Here is a 10,607-nt window from a genome sequence, read left to right on the forward strand (position 1 = left end):
GTATATGTCAAGATCTGTCAGTGTATGTATGTTTTTAGAAATGAGTCTTTTGACTGTGTCCGGTGGTGTTAGTCTGAGTGGAAGTGGGCGGTGGAAAACTGCCTCCTGACACCTCTTTAACAAGGTGGGCAGGCTGGTGAATCAGACCAGTCACTCACTCACTCTGTCACCCTGACGCCCACAGCCCAGCTCACAGGGCATGTGGCACAACCAGATGTTGTTTTTGGGGAAGTTGCCAGACTGGGAATAGCTGCAGGAGGTCGTGTATAGAAGCAAGAGCATTGATAGCAGACAGGTGGCTGTTTCCTAGGTGTGTCAGAATGGTTACATGTCTGGTTGGATGGTGACAGACAGACAGACACGGTCTCATCAGAGAGCTGATACCTTTCTCCCCATGCTTTAGATGTCGCCTGCAACCCAGCAGATGCACCCCACGCAGACACTGCAGTCTCCACCACCCAGCGGTGGACGGCGCCGACGAGTAGTGGACGAAGATCCGGACGAACGTCGGCGGAAGTTTCTGGAAAGGAACAGAGCGGCAGCAACAAGATGCAGACAGAAGAGGAAAGTGTGGGTGGTTTCATTGGAGAAGAAGGCAGAAGAGCTCACTCAGACCAACATGCAGCTTCAGGTACACTATGAACTTCAGGTGTTGCAAACTGCAACAGTCAGCATGTATTTTTGACACAGCTCCTCAGCAAGAACTTAACGTTTGTTGTCCCGTTTTGGACCAGAGATGATGGCAACAAGTTGGATTGGTGTGAGAATGTGTAAATGTCCAACACTTACAATCAGTCAGTTTGTAAAAATCAAAGCTGCAGAGCTCCAAAAAAAGAAAAGATCCTGCAATTCCCATAATGCCACTGAAACTTTTGTTAGACCTTCCCTGTCTGGTAAACATCTTTCAAACTCCAAAATTTGTAACCAAATTGCAGTTAAATATTGAGATTCTTAAGCCGAATGCAAGTTGTAAATGAACAGTTTGTTTTCCATACAAGTGATTAAGGATAATAACGTAGCCTGCGTAAATTGTTGATTCCCTGGATGATGGACTTAAAATTCTTCTGTGTTTTCAGAATGAAGTGACCATGCTGAAGAACGAGGTGACCCAACTCAAGCAGCTTCTCCTCACACACAAGGACTGTCCCATCACCACTATGCAGAAAGAGTCCCAAGGTTACCTCAGTGAGTAGCTCAGACATAGACACAGACACACACACACACACATACATACTTGGGAATTTGAACAAAAACACACCTTCATCTGTGTGCCATAGCCATACAGTGCAGATAGCACTGCGGGGAAATGTTAATTGTCTTGCCAGAGGAAAGATTTAAACTCTACAGACTGAAGTGTGATGGACACACAGTGACTGCCAGGACTCTTCGCTCCTATGTGCTGCTATCCAGCTCCCACGCTCATGGCAGGACTCTTCCTTTCACATATGGGTGTTGCACACTCTGGTAGCCAGCCTGGACTGGGAGTTGGTAGTCTGAATCCCGTATGAGTCCGTTTTTTCCATCTGACAGCACCTCCGTACAGAGGCAGCCGAGACTCAATGTGAGAAAGACGTCACGGGCCGCACACTGGCATCCAAACTCTCATGGATGCCCCAAGATGCTCACTGATTACCGGACTGTGCCTCAGCTCAGCCGCGCATGACATCAGAGCCCCACCCTTTGATACGGATACAAGTGACATTTCCATGTAATTAGGATAAGGCCCCTCCCTATGTGACTTTACTGCAGGAAAATAAGGCTCACATCCCCCCTGGCTGAATGGTTCTTTTATACAGAAGAGAACCAACTCCCAGACTGGGCTGGGAGAGACTTTCATTGATGAGTCTCGTGTACAGATGTCCCCTTCAATGTGTCCGAACTTCATCAGGCTTGTTTATGGAGTCACTTTACCATTTTTGTGCTTTCCATTTATCGTCTATTTTTGGGATGACAGGTGAGACGTTGGGTGTGAATATAGTGTGTCATATGTTGACATTTGTCTGTTTCTGCTAATAAAGCTGGTTGGTTTATTTTACAATCATGTGGTCTGTGTTTATTTTGATATCGTTCATTGTCATTTGTTTTCCTGTCACATTATATTGTGAAGCCTCTGTGGAGAAGCATGAAGGTCACAGTACTTGCACTAATCTACGCACATGTTGTCCGTCCTCACTGATGTCTCTACTGTCTCCTCAGGTCCAGAAAGCAGTCAGGCGGGCAGTCCAGCGCCAGAGTGCTCCCAGCAGCAGGTCATCCAGCACAACACCATCACCACCTCCACCACAACTGTAGGGGGCAGCGGTGTGCACGGGCAAATCAATCACCGCACAGACATTAACCCCATTCACTAGGGACGAGAGAGACTATTACCCCCCCCCCTCCCCCTTGCGTTCTGAGGGTTGCCAGCTGCACAAGCTGACCTCCCTCGTTCCCTCCATCAAGAAAAACCTCAAAGGCCTGTGAGGCTGTTCTTTATACAGTAGCTACAGTATGTATTTTTATAGACCAACCCTATTAACCCATTAATGTCCTTTAGTTTGTTGCCTCTTTTTTATTTTTTACCTGTTTTTATGCTTTTAGCAAAAAAAAGGCAGTTTTGCTAATCTCATGCAGCATTTAAGTGACTTTTTCTATTGTTTAATGGTACAAAAAGGACCATGGTGGTCATGGAACCAGAGGACAGCGACATAAGCCTCAGACTGTCATCCCTATTAGCAGACCTGACATCTCTGTAATCCTTATGGACTGAACAATGAGTCAATGTGTTCTCTGAATATCACTTACGGACAGTATGTTGAGTGTATGCAACGGACACTATGTGAGTGGGAAGTTGCTGCCAAGTCAAACTGTCCCTATGATGTCTTGAAGACAGGAATATGCAAGCAGCTGTAATGATCCTTTTCTTTCCTAGAAACGAATATGACCGTTAACCTTTTCCCTGTCAGCGGTGTTCTTAACGAGTGTCATGAAATACAGCACGACAGCGAAAACATGATCAATTGGAAGCAATACATTGCAGTATTGATCACCGTCTCTACTGTATGTCCACCTTCTGATCAGCATGGCCAAGCCACTCTGGTCCCAAGGACATACGATGCTGTTACAGCTACAGAACTGCACACTGTGATACCAGTGAGGCAGCTGAAACAAACTCCAGGACCAACTGAAGCTTTAATCGTTGAGGCCTCTTCTTGCGTGTTTGTACATCTGGATTCTAGGCTCCATCATTTTCGAGTATGCAAGTTAGTTTATGTTTATTGTGTTTTGCCTTCTTTCCTCTGCAGAACAAAGTTCAGCAGGTGTGTAAAGAAAGAAAAACTAAAAAAAAGTGTGGGAGAAAGTGACTGTGCGCATGATTTTTTTTATTTCTGACTGGCATCCCACAACTGGTTCAGTGTTTTACGGTTTCTAAAGAGGAGCAGTTTATGCTTGTGCTTTTCAAAATGTCACAATGTGCCTGAATCGTTCTTAAAATCTTTTGTTGGCTTTCTGTAGACAGCAAATCGTTCTCTTCAAACAATCAAACCCTTTTTATTCTCTGTGTTTTATCAATGAGTTTCCTCTGTTGTTGGTTTTGTCGTGGATGTATGTAAGCCCACAACCAGCTGCACCAAGGCGAAAAAGTACCCGCTTCCCATTTAACCTCTGACCTCTTCGTCAATTTCTCTTCCGCTCTTTCTCAGGCCTCTGCAGGGCGATGGATGTAATACCTTTTTTTTTTAAATCTATCTTGCAGCCTTGAAACTTCACGCCTTCTCATGTTCACCACAACTCCTCTTTCTCTCTTTCCTATGACCAGGAATGTCGACTCATTAGCATGATGACCATAATGCACTGTGTTTTACAGTAGGATGGATGAAATACATTCCACTGACAGGTGGAGCGATCGCAGAGCTGTCTATGCACTTTGTCCTCTGTCATGCCAGAGGGTAGAATAGCCATATTAAGGTCCGAGTAATTCTCAGTGATCCCCCCCCCCCCTTTTTTCACACACCAGCGAGCAACTTAACTGTGTTTGGCTTTACAGAGAGACTGTGCCTGGCATGCATCATGTCTGTAGATAAAGGAAGGGAACCTAGAGCTCATATTGTAAAGAACCTGCACGGTTACGTGTGAGACCTTTTTATTCTGGAAAAATAGAGACGAAGGATGTGAATTTTTATTCTCATAAGGGGTTACGGTACATTCAAGTTTTGTTGATGCATTTGGACTGTTTTTGTCATCAGTCAGTGTGTGCAGTTTGATGTATGTCAATGAGAGAAATTGATTCTCTTAAAAAGGGCTTTGTCGTATCAACCCTTTGAACTGAAGCTTGCCTTATTTTAAGTTGTTTTTTGAGCCGTATAGATCATTCCAAATTAACCTCTCGCATGTAAAAATGATGGCAATGACCTCAAAAACACTTTCAACTGGAATCATTCGGAGGATGTTGCTATTTTAGAGTTAGAGATGAGTCTCTAGTTTAATTTTTGACAGCGGGTCCAGGTTCAGAAAAAAACCTTTGTTACTGCGGAGGAAGACAAAAACAGGACAGAGTGCAGTGTGAGTGTGTCTCTGTGGATTTGTGAGATGTGGAGAACAATTCCTATGTATTAATGATGTTATAACTGTATTATTTTAAATCTAAAACTATAAATATTGTACATAATTTCATTAATTTCTGTAATCTTGTACATGTGATGAAACCACCTTTCTTATTGAAGGGAGTAAATGTGTGGTACATGTTTGTAAATAATGTTTGCATAGCACTTGTTGCCTTTTGTTGTACGTCGAGGCTCATTTCAGCGCTTAAATACATTGTTTATACGTAACGAACTGATGAATCCATTCTGGCCTGCATAACTTTGTACATTTTTGTGTGTGTGTCTGTAATGACATTGTCTCAATTTTGTTTTTGCATTTGTACAGATGTTAAAGTATCACTGCAGTTACATTATGGTATGAAAATAAAGCACTTGTTCTGTAACAATTAACTGACGTGATTTGATGTCACTACTACTTGTACGTGGGATCTAGTGACACAAATATTTTCTGTGCAGATAACCAGAGTGAAAAATATGAACTTAGAGACATGGATTGAATATTTGAGGACAACAGTGGAAGAAAACATCGACATCAAACGATAAGAAAACTAACATCAACCGATCAACAGTTTCCCCCCGATGCGTGTCCTTGAGACGTAACTGCTCATTAAATAGTTAGGTGCTTTAAAGGTTTAGAATACTCATTCATTATTAAACTGTCTAGACATCTTGATAGTTGCCTGATGAAACTTGGCAGGTAACTCAAAAAAAGAACCAACTTAAACTACTCAATACTGCAGCAAATCAAATACATTTTAAAACCACTACAATAGCCAAACATAATGAAATTAACAAGCATTGTGTATTGTTGTAACATGCAAAGTTGCCCCTATTCTTCAGAGATTCATTTAGTATTTTTTAGGACTTTAGTTCAACCAATGAGAAATTAAATTGTATCAACTTTTTTTAAAAGACATTGAAGGCCCACAGAGGTTTAGTGAAATAATATAGTTTCATTTCTGACTTTCCAATGAAATGTATTTAGGCACAGTGACCCCTGGAGGACATTTTCTAGACTAACCAAACAGTACTTGAAGGGACAGATCTCATCAAACAATGCCCGATCTGCAACAGATGTCAATCACAAAAACACTGCAAAACTCATTGGTCTTCTCTGATCATTAAGACACTCAGCTTTAGTAAAAATAACTTTTATTTAAAAACAATTCAGCTGTAGTTTCAAGTTGGGGGGGGGGGGGGGGGGACCTAGCTCCACTTTAACACAACTTTTTCAATTTGTATCAGAGAGCAGACCAAAGTCCCACACCCAATGTAACCGGCTAAAACTAATAAAAATAAATGTTAAAAAATTCGACAATGTGCTGATTTGCATTGGCTGAGACATTAGACAGTCTTTAAAATCAATAATCTAAAATATGATCTTTAAAAGTGGAGGTGGTTTGATCAGCTGATTTAGGACCAAAACACTTCATATCCAGCCCCGTGTGGAAAGGAATCTGTCAATCATGTCAAAGGACCTCGCCGGCTGGTCGTAAGGCAGAATGTGTCCTCCTCCTCGGATGATGACCTGTGTGACAAGAAGACCGATCACAGAATATAAAACAGTAGTTCCCCGAGTACTTTACACCTTGTTTTTACAACCGTTAACAACCTACCTGGTAAAACTCTCCCACTTGTCTCACGTAACCAGCCACCTCCGTGTCGCTGGGCTGAACCTTCCAGTGGAAACGAGGTGCTGTTTTGTACTCAGCCGCCCCGCTCCAGTTGACAGTAGGCAGGAACCTCTCGGTCAGTGGTGCTGCTACAATTACATCCAGCTGACCACTGTAGATTAACACCTGGGTGTACGTAGAAATGGAGCAAACAGGAAAAGTCTGTTAGAGAGAGATTGAGGGACTTTCTAAGCATCGTCCCACTGTTGCACAGACAAAACACAGTGAATAATCCCAAAACCATCACCCTATAGTTATCCATCAGCACCCCCAGCCACGGCTTGATGCTCTTCATGACATCCTGCACAAGGTGTTTCTCCACCTCCGAGCCGTCGTGGAATGTCAGGTTCCCCACATGGATGGCACGTCGCACCGCTGGCAGAGTCACAAACTGGGAGAAGTACTCCTGGTCCTCCGGCTCCTGTTGTGCCATACAGAAGAAAATGTAGTGGGGTGTGCAAAGACCCGTTTCAACTAATAAGTAATGTGTTTTGCATATGAAGTTTTCAAATGTTTGCTCCAAGAAGTCACACAGGCAGCTTTGAGCCGGTGTTTCTACGCACCCGACAGGTCATGTAGTTGTAGTAGTTAGTGCAGCCGGTAGCGTTTTGGAAGAAGGAGGGATAAGGATCCAGGTCACCATTCAGCAAGCTGTCAAAAACCTGAAGTCAGACGGTAACAACACGGTCAGCTGAATGTAAAAAACGGAAATCATTGAACAATAAGAACATAATGCAAATCTAGACAACTAAAGACAAATGTGTTCTGACAAAATCAAGAAGCACCTCCTACCTGAAAAGCCTCCACCCACTTCTGCTGCCGGATGAGTTTTACCCCCAAGTCTGTCTGCTGGACGACATACTGTCTTTGGGCTTCGTCTATCATGCCCGTTTGGTACATGAACTCACCATAACCACCCAGCATCTGAGATGGAAAAGAAAAAGCTTTAAAGTACTCTACTCAACGCATTTTCACATGGACAGGACTGAGACGTAGACCACTAATACTAGAACAGCTGACGGGGACCAGCTAAAGAAAGAGAGAGCGAGAGCGTAATTAACTGACGGTCACAAGACATGGGAAATGAATTCATCAATATGATGAAGTTAAAAGCCTCTGAATACTCACACAGCTGTTTTTCTTTAGTTAATCTGGCTGAATAGACCATCAGAAAACAACACTTGGGTCAGATACGCACCAGTTCTGGATCACAGAGCCCGTCACCAATGGCCATCCCCACGAAGTTTATTTTCACTTTGGCAGTGGGGTTGTTTTTATGGATGTAGTAAGAGATGGCAGGAACATACTTCCCTGCATAAGACTGCACGGGGACGGAGGTTTACACAGATCAGGACCATATTTTGAATATGCAGAATGTTTTTTTGGTTGTTGTTGTCAGAGACAGATGTTCTTGTTGTGGTGATAGTTTAAGGCAAACTGCCAACTTCTCCAAAATGTGTTCCACATGATTTTCTCTAATGAGTAGAAATTCCTACTAACGTATGATGTGCACAACAGAAAAGAACATACCTCTCCAGTAGCATAGAACTCATTGGACTGATACTCAGGAAACATCTGGAAGAACTGTGTTAAAGCACTTTAAAAAAAAAGGAAGAGATGGGAATAAAAAATAAGTTAGCAATCAAACTGATTTATAGATCAAGTGACAAGAACACTGTGTTTGAGTTGGATGACGGCATTTGATTTACCTGTACAGATCTCTGCCAACGTCATCCTGGTTTTGAGCAAAACCTTTGTCATCATTAGTGAAGCTGAAACCTGTTCCAACCTAGAGAAACAAATACTCTTCCTCAAAGACTTGAAAATATTAACGCACATTTCAAAAAAAGGTCAGATGAGACGAGAATCCTTGAATGAAATGTACGCTTCATGTTATTAGTTTGTGGCTTTTTTTGTCTGAGGATGAATAACGAATACGTACCGGATTGTCGATGTACAACACGGAGTATCTCGATGTCCAAGCATAATCCCTCAAACCCACTGCAAAGACACAAAACAGTAAACAATGCTCCAACACAGACTCAGGGCTCAAGTGTATTAGGTTAAAGGAGAATTCCGTGTATGTTTATGACATGGTAATGTAGTGACAGATCAGTTCTTACCAGTCAGGTTCTTATACACCACATATGGTCCGTGTTCCACAAAGAGACCGAACATGGAGGTTCCACCGGGCCCGCCTTGCAGCCAGAGCAGGACCGGAGCTTTATCTTGCTTTGCCTGTCACCCATCAGGGCATAACACAGGAAAGTTAAGATCTCAGCACCACCCAGTGGTGACTTCAGATTCATGTTTTACAATGTCAGGTTTAGGTTCATCACACTGTAGACATGTGACCAACAACAAAAAAAAACGTGACTTTTAACACAAGACAAAGTTCACATTCCCGCACTGCTGCTGACTAAATAAATTGAAATTCCTTATCATAGGTTGACTGAGGGACACAGTAAGAAATACATATAAAGTTGAGTTCAAAGGAAACAAGGACAAGAATGACTCTTTATCTCAAGATGTCTGCTTTGTCCTCCTCGTGATATTGTCCCAAAACTGCAGCACTGACAGTGATGTAGCGGTGTAGTTTGGAAAGCCTCTGCTGTAACTGAATAGTCTGAGCTTACCATCAGTGCAGGGAAGAACCAAAAGAAGAGGTTGCTGTTGTATTTCTTGTTGACAGTGAGGTACCCAGCATAACTCTTGACGTTGGCACCTGGCAGATCTCCAACCAGACTCAGTTTCTTGGCTGGATCAAAAAAATACAAGATGTCTGCAATGTACAGCTAATCATAATGAAACTATAACCATGGCTCTTGCTATGCAGTACGGAAGTGTGGGTGCATTTATACCTTCATCTATGGCGCCCTTCTCCAGGTACGGAGTGAGGAAGAGCGGAGTCCCGGGATCGACTCCATTCAGGCCGCTGACACGGTGAGATTTTCGGCAGAAGAAAGAAGACGAGCAGCTCCGTGAGTGTGCCGAGTCCAGACAGGCCCAGAGAAAGAGGAAACCCAGAGTCTCCATCCACAACCTGCATTTACAACAATGAATATCAGAATACAGGCCGGGTCAGTCACGTGTGAACCTCACATTTCAAAACAGTCCTGACCACAAAAACGCACTTTATATTTGTTGAAACTTACCTCATTATCATCGGTCGTTTCTATAACTGGATCAATATCAGCGGTTAGTCAGAGCGACGTCTTTCATTATGTCAGCAGCAGGGTGGACTGAGTCACATGACCAGCTCTGGGTAGGTCATATGACAGATATTAGGTCACGTGGTCATTGTTGTTGTTGTACATCGACATTTACGACCTCAACGCGGTCTTGCAGGAAACGTCCGGCGTATAAACGAAGTTGCCTTTGAAAATCTGAAGGTTTTTTGTGTACAGCTGCTGAACACATCCCTGTTTCAAAGACGGCTGGTCTCAGTTGGTAAGTAAACTGTTTTTGAACTGTTTATTTAAAGCTGTTCAAGCTAACGTTAAGTGTTGTATAACTAGAAGACAAACAAATGGGATGACAAGTAACAAGCTCAGACTTCTGTCGTTACGTTATAACTTGTTATTGCGTTATTGTGTATACTGTGTGGTCTATGACAATTTTAGAAGTTTTGAGAGTTAGCTTTAAGGTCTACTAATATGTTTTTTAAAGGGTTATTTTAACCAACACAGTGTATCTTGACATAAGAAAACTTCTGTGTCCCACAATGCAAATGAAAGTATGAAGCTCTGGTGCTGGTGAAAGTTCACAAAACAAATGCTTGAATGAATAAAGTAGTTTTTGCATAAATGTATAAATGCATACATTAAAGCACACCCTTTATATTAGTTCCTGTCGAGCTAAAGTATTAAAGTGATTCCTATAAACTCACGAGCAGAATATTGCTCAGTCAGCATTTGTAGCCTGCTGTACACGTTGTATCGTTAACGTTAGATGGCATCAGAACTGGGACACTTGTTCCAAAGACGAGAGAATAAATAGTTAGGTTAAGCCTCCAGGGCTGACTGTGATAGGCCGGGACACCTGTCAGTCAACCAAGCCATCCCCAGTGTAAAAAACAACAACTTTAAATGTCCTCAATGGAAAATTGATTCTCAACATTGGCACAGAATTAAAGTTGCATTTTGTGTACCGTACCTGCCCAGCACCAGATGACAGACAGAGGTTCGTGACCAGCCTTAGTATTAAAGATAAAAGTTAAACAAATGTATTTTTCAGGAGTTGGTGAAGACCAAACCAGAGAAAAAGACAGCTGAGTAATGGATTTGGATTCACCAGGTCGCCAGAAACACAACTCCATATGGGATAATAATCCATGACTGCCGAGTGTGTA

General features: G+C 42.6%; 2 protein-coding genes across 2 annotated transcripts in view; one reads left to right on the forward strand and one right to left on the reverse strand.

Annotated features, from left to right (window-relative positions):
• Window positions 1-4,949, forward strand: part of creb5b (cAMP responsive element binding protein 5b) — a 40,169-nt gene extending 35,220 nt beyond the window's left edge. Inside the window, exons 9-11 of the mRNA XM_079275968.1 lie at window positions 404-631; window positions 1,077-1,185; window positions 2,197-4,949. Of these exons, the coding sequence (XP_079132094.1) occupies window positions 404-631; window positions 1,077-1,185; window positions 2,197-2,351 (492 nt within the window). The 3' untranslated portion in view covers window positions 2,352-4,949. The remainder of the gene's footprint in view (window positions 1-403; window positions 632-1,076; window positions 1,186-2,196) is intronic.
• A 777-nt stretch (window positions 4,950-5,726) lies between these two features.
• cpvl (carboxypeptidase vitellogenic like) lies at window positions 5,727-9,492 on the reverse strand. Its single transcript, XM_079274819.1, has 13 exons — window positions 9,412-9,492; window positions 9,118-9,299; window positions 8,893-9,014; window positions 8,380-8,494; window positions 8,199-8,257; window positions 7,966-8,045; window positions 7,787-7,853; window positions 7,455-7,577; window positions 7,049-7,180; window positions 6,820-6,918; window positions 6,504-6,677; window positions 6,200-6,382; window positions 5,727-6,111 (listed from the first exon to the last, which is right to left on the reverse strand). Exons 1-13 carry the CDS (start codon window positions 9,420-9,422, stop codon window positions 6,013-6,015), a joined length of 1,446 nt encoding a protein of 481 aa, XP_079130945.1. The 5' UTR covers window positions 9,423-9,492; the 3' UTR covers window positions 5,727-6,012.
• Window positions 9,493-10,607: the final 1,115 nt, after the last annotated feature.

Source organism: Melanostigma gelatinosum (assembly GCF_949748355.1).
Source record: "Melanostigma gelatinosum genome assembly, chromosome: 9".
Classification (NCBI taxonomy): domain Eukaryota; kingdom Metazoa; phylum Chordata; class Actinopteri; order Perciformes; family Zoarcidae; genus Melanostigma; species Melanostigma gelatinosum.

What these genes read in the sequence shown, in the direction of transcription:
- cpvl (XM_079274819.1), bottom strand. An exon ending in GGTGTATAAGAACCTGACTG is followed by an intron (nt 8,258 to 8,379) that starts GTAAGAACTGAT and finishes GTGTCTTTGCAG; the next exon opens with TGGGTTTGAGGGATTATGCT. An exon ending in GGCTCTGTGATCCAGAACTG is followed by an intron (nt 7,181 to 7,454) that starts GTGCGTATCTGA and finishes TTTCCATCTCAG; the next exon opens with ATGCTGGGTGGTTATGGTGA.